Source organism: Schistocerca americana, chromosome 1 (assembly GCF_021461395.2).
Source record: "Schistocerca americana isolate TAMUIC-IGC-003095 chromosome 1, iqSchAmer2.1, whole genome shotgun sequence".
Lineage (NCBI taxonomy): Eukaryota > Metazoa > Arthropoda > Insecta > Orthoptera > Acrididae > Schistocerca > Schistocerca americana.
This window is the reverse complement of record NC_060119.1, coordinates 810,963,947-810,986,168: the sequence shown is the minus strand read 5'-3', so window position 1 is coordinate 810,986,168 and position 22,222 is coordinate 810,963,947. Positions and strand designations below refer to the sequence as shown.

General features: G+C 43.4%; 1 protein-coding gene across 1 annotated transcript in view; it reads left to right on the top strand.

Moving 5' to 3' along the window:
* The first annotated feature begins 7,912 nt into the window (after nt 1-7,912).
* LOC124594325 (serine-rich adhesin for platelets) overlaps nt 7,913-22,222 on the top strand; it is a 111,073-nt gene continuing 96,763 nt past the window's right edge. The window contains exon 1 of the mRNA XM_047132691.1: nt 7,913-8,148. Within this exon, the coding sequence (XP_046988647.1) occupies nt 7,913-8,148 (236 nt within the window). The remainder of the gene's footprint in view (nt 8,149-22,222) is intronic.

Sequence of the window (22,222 nt, the reverse complement as noted above, 5' to 3'; positions counted from 1 at the left end):
TTCGCAAGTCACCTTTCGGTGTGGGGTGGACGGTACTTGTAATACGCCATTTTCCTGCTCCACTCAGGAATGGAGCGTAGTGAGAACGACTTTCGTCAAATCCACCCGGTCCTTTGTGGCTGACCAGGTGACCGTAAAAGCCAAACCCTCAGGCAGGACTATGAGTTGGTAGTAGAGGCAGAAGACCACGTCGCGGGTGGATTCCCAGGTGGCGGATAGGGGAGGCCGCTCTGATTTGGGGGCCGTCGCTGAATATATTGAACTTGCGAAGCCTACAATGCTTCGTAGTTCGCAGTTGCTGAATATGTCTGGGAATTGGAAGTAGGTCCTAATCTGCGATATCCCTCGGAACAGTATCAGAACAAAAATTTCGATCCCTCGTTCCGACTTCGCCCACTTTGGAACTACTGCTCTGTTTTTCATTTTTGTTTTTTATTGTTTTAAAACCTTTTTTTTACTTTTTATGCACAACACAATTCCAAAACTACACTATATACATAGTGTGTGTTAAGAGTATGAACTGGTTTTCTGTACTACCGGTTGTTGAAAGGGCAAAATACAACTGATCACGCGAAAGAGTTTTTTGATTGTTTAACTGCCCTGTTATCATATTAAAATCGATTGTGAGGAAGAAAACAAAACAGAGTATAAAGTGAACGCATAAGACAATATTTAGACGTGAAAATAACATTGACAAAAGAAATTAGGCACAACCAAAATATAGTATGATTATATCAAATGATACCACCCGAGTGCTTGCAGTGGTAAGTATTACATTTTAACCAAACTGAAAGACGGAATACGGGATGGCAAACAAAGAGACGGAGAGTTCTGTTAAATTCGTTTGGTTTTGGAATAAACCGGCTCCCACCCCTTGAAGTAGTAGAAGAAGAAAAAGAGTCAGAATACCAAACAGTTTGAAACAGAAGCAAGAACTGGTGTTGATGAATAAATCGGTGCAGCACCAAAATGGAAAGAACTACAATTGTATCATTGATATAAGGCTCGGTATGAGCTCTACGGACCCTTGCGGAATTTTAAGAGTAAACCTCTGTGATTCACAACGCCTTTATTCTTTGTAGTGTCTGCCACTGGAGTTTGTTGGGCATCCTGGTAAAAACCGCGCGCTTTTAAACAATCCCGTGACGAAACGCACCACTTTTCTTTGGAACTTCTCTGGCTTTTCTATTAACCCTCTTCTGAGAAGCAAAAGTTACGTGCACGGTGCTAATGGCAAATGGGTGGAAGGTTGCCAGAGGATCTGTCGCCGTAGGAATCTGGACAGGCAAGCAAAATATTAGTTGCCACAAATGCGCTTTTGCTCAACTTTGTTCTGAAGAACTGCTATACTGTTGCCAACTTGTGGGCGACCACGGCTAGCTACATGCAGAGGCCCAAGACGGGCATGCGTCTATATACAATGAATATTTGCCGGTAGGGCTCATTATCAACAACGTGGAGTGAAGTTTGGCACCAACTAGCAACATAACTGATCGACAACTACACGCTCGGAGCTACAAGGAGAAGCAGAGGAAAAAGACTGGCGCCCAGGTGGCCGCCTGTTACAACACCGTCCTTGCGGTCTTCATTGGCCGGCTGCCTGCAGGTTCTTCATTGACGGCGGTGTTCAAAGCGCTATTCGTGGCGCCCGCGGGAATCTTCGAGGCGACGGATCTAGCAATCTCGACAACCTATGATACTACAAACCTTATCCGGGAAGGGTGCCAGACTGAAGAGGGTTACTCAAGAATGGTCCGAACAAGAGTTTTTGTATCATTGCTTTCGTCGATAATTTACATTTTCTTTAGATACTTACAGTGATTCACTGCCTGAAATATGGTGAAACGTCAGGGTTAGACGGTCAGCTTTCGTCGATCACTCCATTACAATGTCATTACCTAAAGTCCAAACCTTGTCTCGTACTTTGAAGGCATGAAACATTTTTGTAGGTGATTCTTACGTCAGATGGGCGCGTTAAGCTCGCTGAGTCCGTTGCGGCTCTTCCGTAGAATTATGGCATGAGACAAGATGAAGCTTCATCTTTTCCAACCCACATAATCGTCAACGGCACACTTCCCTATACATACAGGGTGTTTATAAATGAATATTGGGTTTTAACGCTTTATAATATTTATTATATTAAACTTACAGTTATAAACGATATGTAAAATGAAAGAGGAACTCAAACAGTTTTACCAAGAATCTTATAAATGTTCAATGTGAGCTCCATTTGTCACACGGCACCCATCAAGTCTATAGCCGAGTTCTTCCCAAACGTTAATAAGTGTGTCTTCAGTGATTGTAGCAACAGCTGCTTCAATGGGGTTTCTTAATTCAGAGAGGTCTGCTGGTAGCGGAGGCACGTACACACCATCCTTGATGAAGCCCCAAAGGAAACAAAATCGCATTGCGTTAGGTCGGGTGAACGTGGAGGCCATGCAAAGCAAGCCCTGTCATTGGGCCCCTTGCGGCCTACCAGCAGAACTCGGCTATAGACTTGATGTGTGCTGTGTGACAAATGGTGCTCACATTGAACATTTATAGGGTTCTTGGTGAAACTGAGTTGCTCTTTCATTTGACATATCATTTATAACTGTAAGTTTAATGTAATAAATATTATAAAGCGTTAAAACCCTGATATTCATTTATAAATATCCTTATTTTACTGCCATCCCCCTCTACTTTAAATTGTTGTTGTTAAAGACACGGCAAAGGCAAAGGAAAGTTGGTAATGCAAATGAATGATAAAAAAATTTTCGTTTTAGGTAAGTTCTTCTGTCCTTCAGAATATCCATGGTCAGCGTTTCTCACTGGTTAACTAAATGATATATTTATCCGACAGATCTGCCCTCTTTTCGACCAATGCCCCCCCCCCCCCCCCCGCCATTCCTCTTCCCCCTTTAAGCTAGAAGTCCTACACTCTAAATGTCTTATGAGCGTGAGGTAAGAAGAAGAATTCTTATCAAAGTGTGGCAGCCCCCACTCATATTCTACAGAGTTCACTTTGTCCAAGTTTCTGAGATAATGTTTACTTTGGGTAACGCTATAATCAAACACACAATCCCGCAAGACAGTCCTCATGTTCCTCTGAGAGGGAGTATGTTTGATCACTCCAAGAAGGGCGGCAGAATTACGATGTCGCAGCGTCGCTTTGAGTAGGACGTGACTACTACTAAGAAGTGTGATTTTACTCATAATCTACTGCCTTAATACTTTCTGACGGCAATGGTTTTTAGCCACATATTTATACCTTAGAGGTTAAACAGATAAAATTCGACTTACAACAGCTCACGCAGAGACGCACAAACTTTCTCCTCACGCTTCGTCTGTGAATGCGACGAGAAGGAATATTTACACATCGCACAATGAAAAACGCTCTATATCACAAACTTTATGGTGATTGTCAAAAGAGAGTTGTGTATGTAGACGTCTCATACTGTGGTAGTTGAGCTCCACTTGAGGTGTATAGGCGAATGAATGACAGAGGTAATACTGCGATTTACTGTCCGTATGCCTATTCTTTTGAAGTAAACCTTTGTTTCTGCTGACGCTACAAACATTATTGTTACAGCATAAAATGTCGATGAAAATGCAAATACGATATTGCAGTGCCTATGTTATTCCGAATTACGACGCGATGTTCCTTCGGACATGCGTATGTATGTCCAAAGGAACTTAGCATCGTATTTCACACTAACGTAGACACTCCTATATTCTATGTATCCGCCGACACCGGGTAAGCGGCTTTCAAGTAAAATGTCTCCACTGTATGGAAATATACATAATGGATGTACGAATACGGGATGTAAGCACATGGTTGACGACATATGGAAGTTTGGTTCTGGCCGTGAGTCGTGCTCGGATAGCCAAATGGTAAGGCGACCGATCGCGATAAGCGGGAAATCCGGGTTCGAGTCCCGGTCAGGCACAATTTGTCATTGTCGTCAGTCCATTACACAGCTGATAGTTGTTCGTGTTCGCAACTGCGAATACATTTCTTAAAAATGCAAATATTGGAAAAATCAAATTTCTGCTCAAATGTACGGCTGCCTGTACACTGTTAGAAAATTGTTGCTGAGAAAAAAATTGGGAGTTGCGACGGAACTGCAGAATCCAGAAGGAGCATTCGTTGCTAAGGCGGAGAGCTGAGGGCAGGGAGAACACCTAATGTGTCTCCTCTCCTCAGCGCCGGCCGGTGTGGCCGAGCGGTTCTAGGCGCTTCAGTCTGGAATCACGCGGCCGTTACGGTCGCAGGTTCGATTCCTGCCTCGGGCATGGATGTTTGTGATGTCCTTAGGTTAGTTAGGTTTAAGTAGTTCTACAGGGTGATTCAAAAAGAATACCACAATTTTAGGAATTTAAAACTCTGCAACGACAAAAGGCAGAGCTAAGCACTATCTGTCGGCGAATTAAGGGAGCTATAAAGTTTCATTTAGTTGTACATTTGTTCGCTTGAGGCGCTGTTGACTAGGCGTCAGCGTCAGTTGATGCTAAGATGGCGACCGCTCAACAGAAAGCTTTTTGTGTTATTGAGTACGGCAGAAGTGAATCGACGACAGTTGTTCAGCGTGCATTTCGAACGAAGTATGGTGTTAAACCTCCTGATAGGTGGTGTATTAAACGTTGGTATAAACAGAATGGGTGTTTGTGCAAAGGGAAAAGTTCTGGACGGCCGAGAACGAGTGATGAAAATGTAGCACGCATCCAGCAAGCATTTGTTCACAGCCCAGGAAAATCGACTCGCAGAGCTAGCAGAGAGCTGCAAATTCCACAATCAACTGTATGGAGAGTCCTACGAAAAAGATCAACTACCCGAGGCGTTGGATCGGCCGCCAGGCAGCCCGTGACAGAGCACTTCATCACTGGCCTCCAAGAAGCCCTGATCTTACCCCCTGCGATTTTTCTTATGGGGGTATGTTAAGGATATGGTGTTTCGACCACCTCTCCCAGCCACCATTGATGATTTGAAACGAGAAATAACAGCAGCTATCCAAACTGTTACGCCTGATATGCTACAGAGAGTGTGGAACGAGTTGGAGTATCGGGTTGATATTGCTCGAGTGTCTGGAGGGGGCCATATTGAACATCTCTGAACTTGTTTTTGAGTGAAAAAAAACCTTTTTAAATACTCTTTGTAATGATGTATAACAGAAGGTTATATTATGTTTCTTTCATTAAATACACATTTTTAAAGTTGTGGTATTCTTTTTGAATCACCCTGTAAGTTCTCGGGGACTGATGACCTCAGATGTTAAGTCCCATAGTGCTCAGAGCCATTTGAACCATTTCTTTCCTCTCTTCAGCAAAGTTGCCTAATGCCACGAAACCCAGCAAACGAGATGGAGCGCCGGTTAACGGACTAGAACACCAATCAGAAAGAGCGGCGTTCAAAAACCTTCCCGGCCATTTCGAGTTAGATTTTCTGTCGTTCCTCTCCACAGAGTAAATTCAATGTCGATGTGACTTTCTTGAAAAGGATGTGGTCGATTTCCTTCCCCGTTCATGTCGCTTCGTACTTTCCGCTCAGCTTGTGATGGTTTCGTTTTCGATGGAACATAAAGAGCCAAACTCCCTTCACGCTTTTCCCACGAAGTCATGTGCGGGCAGTGTGTTATAGTAGTGGCCGAACTCAAATTTATTCAAGTTTATTTCTTCCAAAATTAAAATACATTGGACAGAAACAAATCATAACGGCGAACTATGAGTAAATTATAAAATTATATTTGTAAAGGTGTATTTACTGTGTACATATTGAAGGAAAAACAGAAATATTTGGTCATTTCGTTATCTGTCACCTTTAACTCCTTCAGTCTTGAGCTTAGATTTTATAAATAAAAAGCTTATATTAGTGGTCAATGCACTGTCGTCGGGCAAAATAAGATTAAAAACTCAATATAAAAAACTGCTGGTATTCACCAAACTCTTAAAATATATTAGAAATGAATGTCGTTTGTGTTATAAAATAATTGAAATATGTGTAATGCTCTGGAAACTCAATATTAAACACCCAGAAATTGTAAAAAACAGTTTCATTGGAATGTGAAAATATTGGCCGTTGGCGAATGTACTCGCAGCGCTATATCGAAAAAAATACGTAGCAGCATGGTTATGATGAAATGAACAATCATTTATTCGATAGCATAGAGTATATTGACATATTACAGCATTTTCTAAACACATTCCAGCCGAAAATTAAAAAAAAGAAAACTGTATTTCTCGAAGACATGCTGCAGCTGCGTTAGACAGCTGTCTTCCAGCCGATGCTACCACCTACTGGGAGCATGTACAAACGAAAATGAGTGATGCATCAAAATGCGCGAGATATAAAGTATGCTCTAAGCCAAAGAAAAAAAACGACGCACCACGAAGGAATTATCCGAACAGAACGGAAATCGCTTGATGTGATGTACATGCGTAGGCAAATAAACGATTGCAGTTTTAGAAAAATTGGATGATTTATTCACGAGAAAGAGTTTCAAAAATTGAGAAAATCAGTAACGCGATCCTCCACCTCTGGCCCTTATGGAAGCAGTTATTCGGCTTGGCACTGATTGACATAGTTGTTGTATGTCCTCCTGAGGAATGTCTTACCACATTTTGTCCAACTGGCGCGTTGCATTGTCAAAATACCGACCTGGTTGGAGGACCTTGACCATAATGACCCAACGGAAACGTTCTCAATTAGGGAGAGACACAGCGACCTGGCTGGCCAAGATAGGGTTTGACAAGCACGAAAACAAGCAGTAAAAAGTCTCGCCGTGTGTGGGCGGGCATTATCTTGCTGAAACGTAAGGCCATTATAGTTTGTCGTGAAAGACAACAAGACGGGGCATATAATTTCGTCAGTATAGTACATTTTACGCTGTACGTTCAGTACAGTTTACGCTGGCACCGTACACGCTTCTATGGTTTCTACGACATGGAAAGACGTTCAAGCCCTGTTATATCTGTCTGTCGAAGTTAAGACATGTTAATATGGTGTTTTAGTTAGTTTGCACAATTATGCGGTAGTCAGTAATTTAAATAGACTTATCAAGCTTCCTATCACTGCGGTCCCAATCATTTTAATCATGTACTACAGCTTTTAGCATGCTATCTGCTTTTATCTTAACGATGAACGATGGTACTAGGCTCTAAAAAGCCACTTTTTTGGGCCTTGACTGTTTAAAAAACCTTTGAGTGCATAGTCATCACTAATATATAGAGGTTTATGGTGGCCAAATACGAGGGTTGTCCAGAAAGTAAGTTCCGATCGGCCGTGAAATGGAAACCACTGGGAAAATCCGGTAAAGCTTTGCACAGATGTGTTGGGCAGTGTCTCTAGTATGTCTGTCGATCGTGTCGCGTCGCTCTTTTCAGTTTTGAGTGAACAGTGAGCACGTAATGATGCGTAGGGAATAGCGTCTCCCGCCAAGCAAGACGGCCTGGTTAGAGATTTCGCCTGTGTCATGCATCCCACATAACACAACTGTCGAGCACTTCCTTCTTCATGCCAATTCTCGGCCGCACACTGCAGGGGCAATAAAAAGACGCTCCTGCAGCGTTTCCGATGAGAAGTGTTTGATCACCCACAATACTATCTGTTTTCGGCTACCCCTTAGTCTCATCTCTCCTCGGGAGCGACTATGTAGGTGGAAGGTGGAAGGTGTACCTAACTGTTGCAAATAAAACGTTTCTGGTTTTCACTGTGGTTTCCATTTCGCGACCGATCGGAACTTACTTTCTGGACAATCCTCGTATATTTTCAAGCCATTGTAATTCTGTAATGTTTTAATTTCTTGTACAGATCACCTGAAGATGCATCTCTATTGACTCGAAACTTGAAGTGAGTTTTTATTACAACTGTTTTAACAGCCAGTGCGGAAGATTTTCATTCACCATTAACGTGTACAATCGTTAGCCTTTGCTGGCTATGCCCTTCGTAGATGATAAGGAAGCTCCGTGTGTGCTAGACTGCCACGTAGTGAGAGCTGGTGTGCTGGTGTTGTTGCAGGTGGGCGACATGGAGCGCCCGAGGCGGCTGCCGCGGCCGCTGCTGCTGCTGGTGCTCGCAGCGCTGGTGGCCCCAGTGCGCGCCGGCCCACTCCAAGGGCCCCACGCGGACCCTGAGGTCGACGGCGAGGAGTCGCGCAAGGTGCTCGGCTCCAGGTCAGTCCGATGCACACACGAGTACTGAGTGTTTTGTAAGTGACGCGAGCGCTGCGTCCGACGTATCGGGTTTAGTCGAGACGATCAGAAGTCCCTTTGTATAGAAGAAATATAAAAATCCATTCTCACACGCAACGAGACAGTGTTCGTGGACGAGGAGCTGGTCGAGTTTTGTGACGTCACAGCATGGTTTTTCCCAAGCTCCGTAACATTCTATTGCATGAAACACAGAATAAAACGAGTCATATCTTTGCTTCGTGGAGGGAAACGTGGCCATTGAGATCTCAGTTCGTGATCTACGACACGACCGGAAACTGGAAGACGCCAAACTGGATTTCGTCGTTTTCTATTGAAGCCCATTTTTGGTGGATTTTACGTTAGAACTTAGGTGTTATGAATACTTGCTGTTTCAAAGCACCACAATACTAAGTAACTCTCGAAAACGCGTTGTTATTGGTACGAATAGTTGTAGCAAAATAAAGGAAACTTCACGTTAGTGGTTAAGAATTTTTTTGTTTGCTTGTTTTCATATTATAATCTGGGTGTTATGGAGGCAAGTCGTTCCATTGAAGATTTATCAAAATGCGTTGTTCTTGGTACAGTTTGTTATAATTAAATGTCAGTTAATAATAGGTTGGTGACTTGAGGCTTCAGAAAATCATACCATGAAAGACATGATTCTTTGTTACACAAGATAGGCATAGTGTAGTTTATAGAGGCGTGGAGTTACAGTGTCTCAGATAGTTGCTTTGTGTCGTGTTATATCCAGATATTTTTCTAATCAGTTTCATGTTTTGTAATATGTTCCAGGACTTCGTAATAACGAACACAACTATGTTACATAGTGTTCGGTCTTAACGATTTTATGCAAATGTAAGAGCACTCCCTCTCAGTAGTGAATTTGTTCGATTTCGTGAGCATGCTAGGCAACATGGACCAACAAGTTGTAAGACTGCTTTCTACGCCTCTGCCTGACTCCATCGCAATTCATTATTTATTTACTGATCCAAAACCTAGATTTTGGGATACATAATTCCTAAGTATTATTTTTAAGTAGGCCTATCACGCAAGTACGCACGCCCACACGCACACACACACACACACACACACACACACACACACACACACACACACACACACATTAAGTACAGAAAATGTAACAGTAACATTGCAGTAAATAAATAATTTTTTATGTTTATCTACAGGAGAGCTTTCAGTAACATATTTTACACTTTGTTGTGTAAGTAGGCTGTTTAGGTTCTTATATTGGTAACGCCACCGCCACCTAGCGCTCTGTATGAAAATCACTGGCTGTGTGTGTGCAGTCTGTTGCTGGGTGGCATTGTTCGAATTTGCTATTGTAGTGTTGGGCAGTTGGATATCATGGACTGATATAGATATTATGACTTTTGAACACTATTAAGGTAAATACATTGTTTGTTCTCTATCAAAATCTTTCATTTGCTAACTATGCCTATCAGTAGTTAGTGCCTTCAGTAGTTAGAATTTTTTATTTAGCTGGCAGTAGTGGCGCTCGCTGTATTGCAGTAGTTTGAGTAACGAAGATTTTTGTGAGGTAAGTGATTTGTGAAAGGTATAGGTTATTGTTAGTCAGGGCCATTCTTTTGTAGGGATTATTAAAAGTCAGATTGCGTTGCGCTAGAAATATTGTGTGTCAGTTTAGTATTGATGAGAATAGGAAAAGAGCGAAATGTCTGAGTACGTTCAGTTCTGCTCAGCTGTTTGAAAATCAAATAATGTAAGAGGTTTATCAGCATAGTAATTCATTAATTTTTCTAAGGGGACGTTTCATATGAAAAAATTCTAACTACTGAAGGCACTAACTACTGATAGGCATAGTTAGCAAATGAAAGATTTTGATACAGAACAAACAATGTATTTACCTTAATAGTGTTCAAAAGTCATAATATCTATATCAGTCCATGATATCCAATATTGCAAATTTACTGTCTCTGTCCAGATCATCCGCTCTCAAAACTCCGCCATCTCACTGCCCACATCCACCACTGCTGGCGGCTCACCTCCAACTGCGCAACGCTACGCACTGTTAACAGCCAGCTGCCCAACACTACAATATCAAATTCGAACAATGCCACCCAGGCACAGACTGCACACAGCACAGCCAGCGATTTTCATACAGAGCGCTAGATGGCGGTGGCGTTACCAATATAAGAACTTAGACAGCCTACTTACAGTTGTTTAAAATCATGTATTTCTCATATTGATACTGAATAGCAAGAATGGTCTGTTCAGGGTGGCCTTAGGGTTTTACAAAAAAAGTAATAAAGATAAAGTAACTTTTATCTTACGTAGTAGACTACTATAAATTTGTATCGCACTATCTGTAATGTAGCTTTCATAAGCTGTTGTCTTCACTGACTGGACGTGAACCTTTTTGCCTTATAACATCTTCACGGATACTGCAGTTTTTATGTATACAGACAGCACATGGACAAGGTATGAAATGTGCGTTTTAACAGAGCTGAAGTAGCAATTTTACATGTTTCAATTTCCGTGAATAAACTGTGTGATAGCCGACGACTGCCGCTGGAGAGTGCTGCAGTCGTATATCATGATGAGGAGCGCTTTTCGTGTGATGCACCAGCTGGTTTCTAAGTGCACACTGTAAAGTACGTTTGGCGTGCTCAACGATGAGACATGCGTCCCATGTGGAGCTGGCTTAGCTATTATTTCATCAAAATCACCTCTTAATAGCGCCATAGATTCATTACCGGTGTGTGTTCTTCCATTTTCCTGTATGAACGAACAGTTGTCAGTTCTCTTGAAAAGGCTGCAGTACATCAGAAGTTCTACATATACGTCTGCATCTATAAACCGTAAGCGATCTTACGGTGAGTGGCGGAGAGTACTTCCGGTCCCACTGTTTGATTTTCGCCCCCCACCCCCTCCTCCCCTGACTCATCCGTTCGCGATTGGCACTGTCGGTAAACCTCAGTATTAGCTCTAACGTCTCGGACTTTCTCGCTGTGGTCATTTCATGCCCGCCTCCTCCTGGAACGTACTCTAGCGGAATTTCAGAAGTAAACCTCTCCGAGATGCGCAGCGCCTTTCTTGTAGCGTTATGATTTATCGGAAAAAGCTCGATCCACTAATTCATGTATTGCACCGGTCACACACAACGCTCATGGTCTACAAACCATGCATGTAACTCGTGAGGATTTTCAGAAGTAATGGCCATGGACAGGAACCTTATTTGCCTACCGTATCCTTTCTCCTTGGTACTTGTTCCCACGTAACACCAGATACCGCGCTTCAGTTTCTACTTTTATATGCATCAATTTCTACGCTTCTCACGCACCTTTCGGGTAATAAAGTAGTACGAAACCTAAGCGCCTCGAAAACGGCATGGTTCTGAGAACCAGTAGCCACGTTACAGTTACTTACCTGAGAGCCCTCTCATGTGGACAGGCTGGGGCCCTGACCGCCTGCACAGAACATTCCAGCAACGTAAAGTCTGGTCGTCACTCCCGCCAGCACCAAATCCGACACTTTTTTGGAATCCACATATAGAACGGTAAATCGGCAGAAAACTGAGTAACGTAAGGCAGATAGGGAAACAGCCCCTCCACTACGAAACTAGTAACGAAATCTGACTTTCCCAAACGTAATAAGAAACAACTGAAAGAAAGAGCATTTCTCTCTTTTATGCGCTCGCTTAGCCATAGTCTCCATACCGGTATTCACTATCACAGTTCGAAGGGAAGTACTGGTAACGGCGAGTGCACCCTTCGATTTTGTATTGAGTAAATTATGGGAGTGTCACAGCTGTGAGACGTTCTTGCTTATTTAGCCCTTGAGAGGGGACGTTCATGAAAAGGTCGCACTATTTAAAAGATGCACCAAATCCACAATTTTGAAGATAAGGCAATGTAATTTTGTACCATGCTTCACATAAAATTAACAGATTTACTGTTACGTTCCTTTGGTTATATTCATTTAACTTTTTTATGGAAATTAAAATCTTTATTTTCAAAAAATGGTATATGTACCTTTTCCTCATAAACTATTCAAGAAATTTCTGCAAAATTTTTTCCGTTTAATTTCTTTGGATATAGTAATCATCCCTCATGAGGGTTTTAGAATATATATAATAGGAGACTTTTAATAATTATTTAATTATAATGCTGTAAGTATCGCGTAAAATCCATGCAAGATTCCAAGCACTTGGCCACATATCTCAGCTTATACTCAGAATTTCAAAATGTATCTTGAGACATTATTTATTGTATTTATGGAAATAAGTGTACGATATTTCATATTTCTAGCCTTCATAGATTTTGAGAAAAAGGTAAAAACTTTTAAAAACATAAATTTCAGAAAATGCAATTTCAAGTTTAACTTAACGTTTTTTCTTACATCACCTCCTCAGAAGCCCCAAATTTATGCTTACGGTCTTCTTCAAGGCTTCTCTTCCGGTTTCTTGTTTCCTGCTTTCTTTCTCTTACCAGGTCTTCGAGTGACTTTTTTTCAGCTGCAGAGAGACGCTGTAAATCTATTTTCCTCAAGATATCTTGAGTGAAATTTGCAATCTCAGAGCTCATTTTCTCTAGTATCTTCGTCCTTCCTACATTCCCATCATTAAATATAAAAACTGGATTGCAAGTTACAATTCTAACACTGTAGCAGATGAAAACTGGCGAAACAAGAACTGATTCTTCGTAACAACTAGTTGGTTCATTATTGTATCTAAGATACGGAGCAGAATCACAGATGATCTGTGAAACCAAAAAGTGTATATCACAGCCTTCTAGGGGTATCCCGTGCAATTTTCTTGAAAATAATCCTCGCAATCGTGAACAATCTAGTATTGAAGCGTTGCATCAAAACGTGGGTGTGACAGGAAGGTCATGTAACACATTTAATTATTTTTCATGCACTTCGGATGAGATTTCGTCATTGAAATTTTGGGAAGTTATTGTCCATGAATTCTACTAATAAACAAAAAATAAACTGAAAATTTTCCATTAATTTCATGAACGTCCCCCCTTAAATCAATTACATGGCATGCGTAAACTTCACTTTTTCGAGTGAATGCTTTTCATATTATGCATTTCTCCGAAATGCAATCTTTTGGAAACTATGTTAACGCAATGTACTAGTCATTGGTAAAGGGAAAGGTTAGAGTCTGTGACGCAAGCTCGTGACCGGGCTATCGGCGTGACGTGACTGCAGGTAGAGTGTAGCCTTATCCGCTGGGGCACTAGGAGGGAGAGGGCTGGCGGGTCCTTCTCCCCGGCCGTCCTTTGCCCCCAAGAACGCCAGCACTCGTTTGATAGCAGGCCGAGTAGATCTGAGACCGTGTTGGGGGGAACTAGAACGAGCAAATTTACGAAAAGCTGAAACTTCTGAAAATCTGCTGCAAGCATACGGTGAAGACGCACTGCCCCATGCAGCAGTGTGTATGTGGTTCAAGGACTTCAAAGTAAGTTGACTTGTCGTGTCAAGCAAGCTGGGCATGGCGTTTCGGATCCTGCTGTGATAGAAATCAACATTAACACAACTGCTGAAATTGTCCGTGAGGAACGGCGGAAAACATTACGTAGCCTGAGTGAAGTGTTGAGAATTTCATATGGCAGTGTCTTCACAATTATGCATGAGCACCTCCATATGATCCGATTTTGTGCCCGTTGGGTGCCTCGCCTGTTGACTCCCGAACAAAAGGCTGTGCAGATATAGACACACCGTGCGGCGCTGCGTCTCTTTGCTGATAGAGAGGATGCGTATGTGGAATCGATGAGTCATAGCTGCATGATTCTGAAGGAAAACGAACAAGCACAGTGTGCAAATCGCAAGGTTCTCCGACATATAGAAGGCGAAAATGATGTTGATCACATTTTTTAACTGCCGTTGAATTATTCACCAGCATGCAGTTCTTCCTCACACTACTGTTACAGCAGCATACTACACGCCAGTATTGACTAAATTGAGGAAGCGCATTGCAAGGGAACGACCAGAACTTTTATCGGACTTGGTGGCGACTACATCATGACAATGCACTACCTCACGAAGCAAAACATGTCATGCAATTTCTGGCTCATTTGAACATTAACTGTGTACTGCATCCGCTTATAGCTCCGATCTTGCCCCCTGTGGCTTTGTTATGTCCATCACTGAAGGCAAACCTGCAGGGCATTCGATATGAGAACTCTAATGCAGTGCTCAAGAAAAGTGAGCCTATACTCAGGGACCACGTAAAGCATGGCCTGCATTATGTTTTCAAGGACTGCAGAGACGCTATAAAAAGTGCATTCAAGTAAGAGGGGAGTATTTTTAAAAAGATCGTGTAAACATTGAAAGGGAGTAATAATAATGAGCGTATGGCATTGGTGGCCGGTAGACCCCTCGCGGGGCGGTTCGGCCGCCGCTCCACAAGTTCTTTAACGCCACTACGGCGACTTGCGAGTGAATGAGGATGAAATGATGATGAAAGACACACAACACCCAGTCATCTCCAGGCAGAGAAAATTCCTGACCCCGCCGGGAATCGAACCCGGGACCCCGTGCGCGGGAAGCGAGAACACTACCGCAAGACCACGAGCCGCGGACAATGGAGTAATAAACATGTGTGAAAAAAATGAGTCTCGGTTCTCGTTGATCAGCTCTCATATATTTATATGTTATTAACATTAAAATCAAGGTATCGGTGGGACGTTAAAAGTGTGTGTGACAGCTAGTTATATAGCGCGAGAAGGATGGGGGGGGGGGGGGGGAGGGAGGGGATGAGTAACAAACTATGACCCCTCTCCCCTCCTCCCCCACCCAGAACATGACACTGGACCCGTGCCTGGCCGTGTGTTAAACACCCTAAGCCATTATATTAAACGAGTACATAGTACACACTCGTATTCGAGAGTAGCAAGGTTGAGACTCCCATTTGGCCTATCTTAGTTTTCTCTCGGTTTTCCAAAATCCACTTCATGCAATTGCAGATATCATTAACTCGGTAAGGTTGAGGACGATCTCCCGCGCCCCCCTTGTCCAAGAAGAGCTTCCGTTTCGACGTCACAAGCGCTAGACGCAGCGACAGCACGGCGTTACGTTCAAACAGTGAGAGTGCGTTCCCTCTCGGATGTTAGGCTACTTTCACACTGCCGGTTTAGTCGCCGAGGTTCAGCCGTGTGGCTGACCAGCTGGAATGTACTCCCACAACGCTACTGACTTGCGCGATTAAGTCGCTGAGCGTGCGCCTGAATCTCTCTGGTAAGTGCAACATAATTGCGCGAGCCAGCTGAGAAATGAATTTTAAAGAGAAACTTTGGCTTTTTGTTGTGTTACTGGAAAGAAAACTGATGCCGAAGAAGCCAAAAGACATTTTATTTTGTATAATGTATAAGTCATTGAAGGAACTCTCATCAATTTTTTAACTACTTAAGAAAGGAAATAATAGCCGTATAGCTATGGTGACTGGCAGACTGCGACGTGTAGGTTCAGCTGCCTAATCAGAGAACGTTTTCTCTCTAGTTGTTCGCTAGCTCAGTGTTACAGTGTTCAGCCTTCAGAGGGAAGATTGCCGGTGTTGTCGGTTCAAATCTTGTTGGAGACGAGATCTTTGTTATCCCACAAAACTTTAAGGATCTAGAAATGTTCAAATGTGTTTGAATTCCTAAGGGACCAAACTGCTTAGGTCATCGGTCGCTAGACTTACACACTACTTAAACTAACTTATGCTAAGAACAACACACACCCATGCCCGAGGAAGAACTCGAACCTCCGGCGGGAGGGGCAGCGCAGTCCGTGACATGACGCCTCAAACCGCGCGGCCTCTCCGCGAGGCAAGCAACTAGAAGTAACGCCAACATCCTTCACTGAAGTACAAAAATTCTAAAAAATAAAAGCTCATGTGGGGTTGAAGGAACATCCAATAGTATTCTGAAAAGTTGTCCGACGTAATAAGACATGTTCTTATTGATATATACACCGCATCACTGGCACAGAGAATTTTTCCAAACGGATTAATATATGCAGGTGTTAAACCACTTCAAAAGAAAGGGGACAACACAAACTGAAACAACTATTATCCAGTTTCCTTGCTGATATCTTTTTCCAAAATATTCGAAAAAGTAATGTGCTCATGATTGGTTGCACACTTAAGTGTAAAGAATTTACTAAGCATTTCACAGATTGGATTGCAGAAGGGTTGCTCGACTGAGAGTGCTATTATACACCCACTCATCAAGTAGAAAAAGACTTAAATAACAATATATACCCAGGTGGGTTTTTTTGTGATCTCTCCAAGGCTTTTGATTGTGTAGATCATGACACTCTCTTAGAAAACCTCGATGATCGCTTTACGCAAAGTTGGTTTGAATCATACTTAACAAACGGAATGCAAAAGGTTGAGCTAAACAATTGAAACAACATCGGAAAGGTAAAAAAAATTTATTCACTGGGAAAAAAATCGCAGTGTGAATCCCAAATGGTTCAATTTTGGGTCCGCTCTTATTCCATATATAAGTGAATGACCCTCCACTTAACATTCTACAAGCAAAATTGTACTTTTAGCAGACAATACTAGTGTTATAACAAACCGCATTAGAGAGAAAGCAACAGAAGAGTTGGTTCTAGATATTTTCCAAAGAATTGTTAAGAGCCTGCCTGAAAATGTACTGCCTTCAAATTTTGAAAAAAAAAAAACAACGCTACATTCAGTTCTGTACAAGAAATAGAGATATACCGACAACCGTAGTAGCACATAAATAGTGGTCACGAAAAAGGGCAGAATGTCCCAAATTTTTGGGTGTACCTATTGAGAAAAACTGAAACTGGAAGAAGCATATTACTGATCTTCTCAAACAATTAAGTGCAGCCTCTTTTTCTCTTCGTATAATTGCTAATCACGAAAAGAAACGTATCAACCTCCTGACATATTTTGCATATTTCCACTCGATAATGTCCCACGGAATAATTTTCTTGGATAGCTAAAGACTGATATTGATTGCACAAAAGCGAGCAGTAAGAATAATGTGTGGTGTTCACCCATAGACGTCATGTACGTACCTCGTCAAGGAGCTAGACGTTTCAATTACGCCGTCACAGTACATATATTTGCTAAAGAAATTCATCATAAATAGCCCCATTAAATTTGAAAAGAACATACCTACAGCACTGGAGGGAAAAATGACTTTTATTGCTCATTGTTAAAACTGTCAGCGGCTCAGCAAAGAGTTCAATATGCAACAACAAAAATATTTGCTAATTTGCCCAATAATACAAAATGTCTGACTGGCAGTAAAGCAAGTTTTAAATCTAATTTAAAATCGGTTCTTCTGGACAACTCTTTCTATTCCACTGAAGAATTTCTACTTAAAAACTGGTAGCCAGTAAATAATAATAATAATAAATATTCGCTAAATGTAGTTGCATGAATATGAGGAAAAATAATAATGTGTTCCTCAATGTTAACACTAATCATATATACATAACCTGTAAACTGACTTATCCCACATCATTTCGATAAAAGAATAGTTCAAATGACCTATGGAATATCTGACTAAGTAAGTAACCCTCTGCTCTCAATGGCCGCTTTCCTCGTGGTTTATGAGCCCTGCGTAGTAAGCGTGTCTGACGAGTATAGGTGACTGTAATGGATGTGGATACAGTTTGGTGTCATGTTTCTGTTGTGTGTAGACGAGAGAAGAGAGATAACGAAAGCCAGTGCCGGCACAAGGCCTAGACCAAGAGTAAGCCGGCCCGAATCCTGCACGTGGAAGAAATTTTCAGCGCCAGTTGGCCGGCAAGGAGAGGGGGAAGGTGGTGGTGCCGTCCACCGCTAGATTAGCAGGCTCTGCGTCAGTGCCCTCTGCTAAGCTCCAAACCTCTCGGCAGTGTCTCATGGAGTGAGACTGTCACACTCTTGATACTGATCCGTTCGTCTAATAGGCACGATGAACTCGAACTCGGCGGTCCGCCTTGAGTCACCATTGGGTATCAGTCTCTACTTCTGTCCCCATCGTCACCAACACCAACAAGAGACTAATTTATTCACGCTCTCATCGAGTTACTTAATCTGGAAAGATGCAAAACACAAGATTCAACTATCACTTTTCGGGAAGGGAGGATGGGGAGGATGCTTTGTTAAGTCAAGAGGGGGGGGGGGATGAGGGGGGAGAAAGAGAGCCTTTGCGGTTAGGCGGATAAACAAACGATCACGGGGGTAGGGGGGGGGGGGTGTATGCCAGCTAACAATACCATACGACATCACTTGCTCCACCCTAACTTTGAACAAATTTTTATTTCTAACATTATACAGGGTGTTACAAAAAGGTACGGCCAAACTTTCGGGAAACATTCCTCACACACAAAGAAAGAAAATCTGTTATGTGGACATGTGTCCGGAAACGCTTACTTTCCATGTTAGAGCTCATTTTATTACTTCTCGTCAAATCACATTAATCATGGAATGGAAACACACAGCAACAGAACGTACCAGCGTGACTACAAACACTCTGTCGCAGGAAATGTTGAAAATGTCCTCCGTTAGCGTGGATACACGCATCCACCCTCCGTCGCATGGAATCCCTGATGCGCTGATGCAGCCCTGGAGAATGGCGTATTGTATCACAGCCGTCCACAATACGAGCACGAAGAGTCTCTACATTTGGTACCGGGGTTGCGTAGACAAGAGCTTTCAAATGCCCCCATTAATGAAAGTCAAGAGGGTTGAGGTCAGGAGAGCGTGGAGGCCATGGAATTGGTCCGCCTCTACCAACCCATCGGTCACCGAATCTGTTGTTGAGAAGCGTACGAACACTTCGACTGAAATGTGCGGGAGCTCCATCGTGCATGAACCACATGTTGTGTCGTACTTGTAAAGGCACATGTTCTAGCAGCACAGGTAGAGTATCCCGTATGAAATCATGGCGGTGAATCGAGGAAGTACAGTACATACTGACGAAACTAAAATGAGCTCTAACATGGAAATTAAGCGTTTCCGGACACATGTCCACGTAACTTCTTTTCTTTATTTGTGTGTGAGGAATGTTTCCTGAAAGTTTGGCCGTACCTTTTTGTAACACCCTGTATACCTAAGCGTCTGTGACAGTATCTTCTAGCCGGCCGAAGTGGCCGTGCGGTTAAAAGCGCTGCAGTCTGGAACCGCAAGACCGCTACGGTCGCAGGTTCGAATCCTGCCTCGGGCATGGCTGTTTGTGATGTCCTTAGGTTAGTTAGGTTTAACTAGTTCTAAGTTCTAGGGGACTAATGACCTCAACAGTTGAGTCCCATAGTGCTCAGAGCCATTTGAACCATTTGAACAGTATCTTCTCGGATTTTAGCTAACAAGGCAAGGTCGTCAGCAAAGGTTCTCAAGAAACTTCTTGTTAATAACTGCATTATACAGTCTCATTATGTTCTCCGATGCCTAGGTACAAATTCCTCTCACCGACAGTAGGTGGCAGCACTAACAGTGGGGTATTAAAGCGTGTCTAGAAGATGCGGAAAATAGTGCAGACGTTGTCGTAATGCGGAAACAGAGCGATTTATCTGACGTCGAGAAGGGCATACTCATTGTTTTCTGCGCCAACGGCAAAAGCATGTCGGAAAAGGCTACGTTTGTAAGTTTTTCGCGTGCCACAGTGGTTAAAGTACACCATGCATGGCAAAATGGCGCTACCCAAAACTGGCACTGAGGCAGCTGTGGTGCACAACGGACCATACATGATAGGGGTGAACGACGGCTGCGGAGATGTGCATGGGCGAACAGACGTGCAACTACTGAGCAGCTCACTACTCATAAGAACCAAGGGGCTACCAACAGTGTCTCCTCAACGACCGTCTAGCGAACGTTGCTGCGTATGGGCCACAGCAACAGGCTCCTGGTTCACGCACCCACACTGACTGCTACTCATCATCGACAAAAACTGGACTCTGCACGCCAACAGCGCAACTGGAATCCACTGAATGCCGACAGGTGGCCTTTTCAGATGAATCACGGTGAACACATGGCAAATGCGCTGCAACAGTCGTCGGTAAGATCCAGGCCAAAGGATGGAGCGCTATGGTCTGGGGAATGTTTCTGTGGCATTCCCTGGGTAATCTCGTCATTATGGAAGGGACAATGGATCAACACAGGTATGCTTCTATCCTTAGGACCCATGTCCATCCCTACGTGTTGCTTTTTTCCCCTCGGCACAATGACATCTACCAGCAGGACAATGCACTGTGTCACACAGCTAGCAGTGTACGTGCGTGGTTCAATGAGCACCAGGACGAGTTTACCGTACTCCTCTCGCCACCAAATTCTCCCAATTTAAACCCAATCGAGTATGTGTGGGACAATTTCGATCGGGCTGTTCGCACCATGGAGCATCAACCGAGAAACCGAGCGCAGCTGGCCACGGCATTGGGGTAGTCATGGCTCCAGTTCCCCGTTGGTGCCTTCTAAAACATCACTGACTGTCTTCCTGCACGTCCGTGCTGCAAAATGTGGTTATTCAGGCTTTTGACAGGTGGTCATAGATATACACTACTGGCCATTAAAATTGCTACACCAAGAAGAAATGCAGATGATAAACGGGTATTCATTTGACAAATATATTATACTAGAACTGACATGTGATTTGGGTGCACTGATCCTGAGAAATACTTACGTAGAACAACCGCCTCTGGTCGTAATAACGGCCTTGACACGCCTGGGCACTGAGTCAAACAGAGCTTGGATGGCGTGTACAGGTACAGCTGCCCATGCAGCTTCAACACGATACCACAGTTCATCAAGAGTAGTGACTGGCATATTGTGACGAGCCAGTTGCTCGGCCACCATTGACCAGACGTTTTCAATTGGTGACAGATCTGGAGAACATGCTGCCCAGGGCAGCAATCGAACATTTTCTGTATCCAGAAAGGCCCGTACACGACCTGCAACATGCGGTCGTGCTTTATCCTGCTGCAGGGATCGAATGAAGGGTAGAGCCACGGGCCGTAACACATCTGAAATGCAACGTCCACTGTTCAAAGTGCCGTCAATGCGAACAAGAGGTGACCGACACGTGTAACCAATGGCACCCCATACCATCACGCCGGGAGATACGCTAGTATGGCGATGACGAATACACGCTTCCAATGTGCATTCACCGCGATGTCGCCAAACACGGATGCGACCATCATTATGCTGTAAACAAAACCTGGATTCATCCGAAAAAATGACGTTTTGCCATTCGTGCACACAGGTTCGTCGTTGAGTACACCATCGCAAGCGCTACTGTCTGTGATGCAGCGTCAAGGGTAACCGCAGCCATGCTCTCCGCGCTGATAGTCCATGCTGCTGCAAACGTCGTCGAACTGTTCCGGATAAGGTGCCTGTCATCTCAACTGCTAGTGATACGAGGCCGTTGGGATCCAGCACGTCGTTCCGTATTACCCTCCTGAACTCACCGATTCCATATTCTGCTAACAGTCATTGGATCTCGCCAAACGCGAGTAGCAATGTCGTGATACGCTAAACCGCAATCGCGATAGGCTACAATCCGACCTTTATCAAAGTCGCAATCGTGATGGTACGCATTTCTCCTCATTACACGAGGCATCACAACAACGTTTCATCAGGCAACATCGATCAACTGCTGTTTGTGTATGAGAAATCAGCTGGAAACTTTCTTCATGTTAGCACGTTGTACGTGTCGCCACCGGCGCCAACCTTCTGTGAATGCTCTGAAAAGCTAATCGTTTGCATATCACAGCATCTTCTTCCTGTCGGTTAAATTTCGCGTCTGTAGCACGTCGTCTTCGTGGTGTAGCAATTTTAAGGACAATAGCGTATGATTGGACCGAGTACAATAGACGGCTGATAGTTCCTTAATCCTGCGCTTCAACAGGAGACAGATTAAACAAATGATAGTTAATGGTTAATCATAGGAGGTTCAGGAAACAAGGGCACAGGATGGGCTAGAGGAAGGAGCCCCTAAGCGCAGACTTTGTGATGCAGGGGATGAAATCGCGCCGCATTTAATCTGCCAGTGCGAAGGGTTGGAGTCCAAATGACACAAAATATTTGGCTCATTAATTTCTGAAGAAATTGTGGCTAACGGAGATCTAA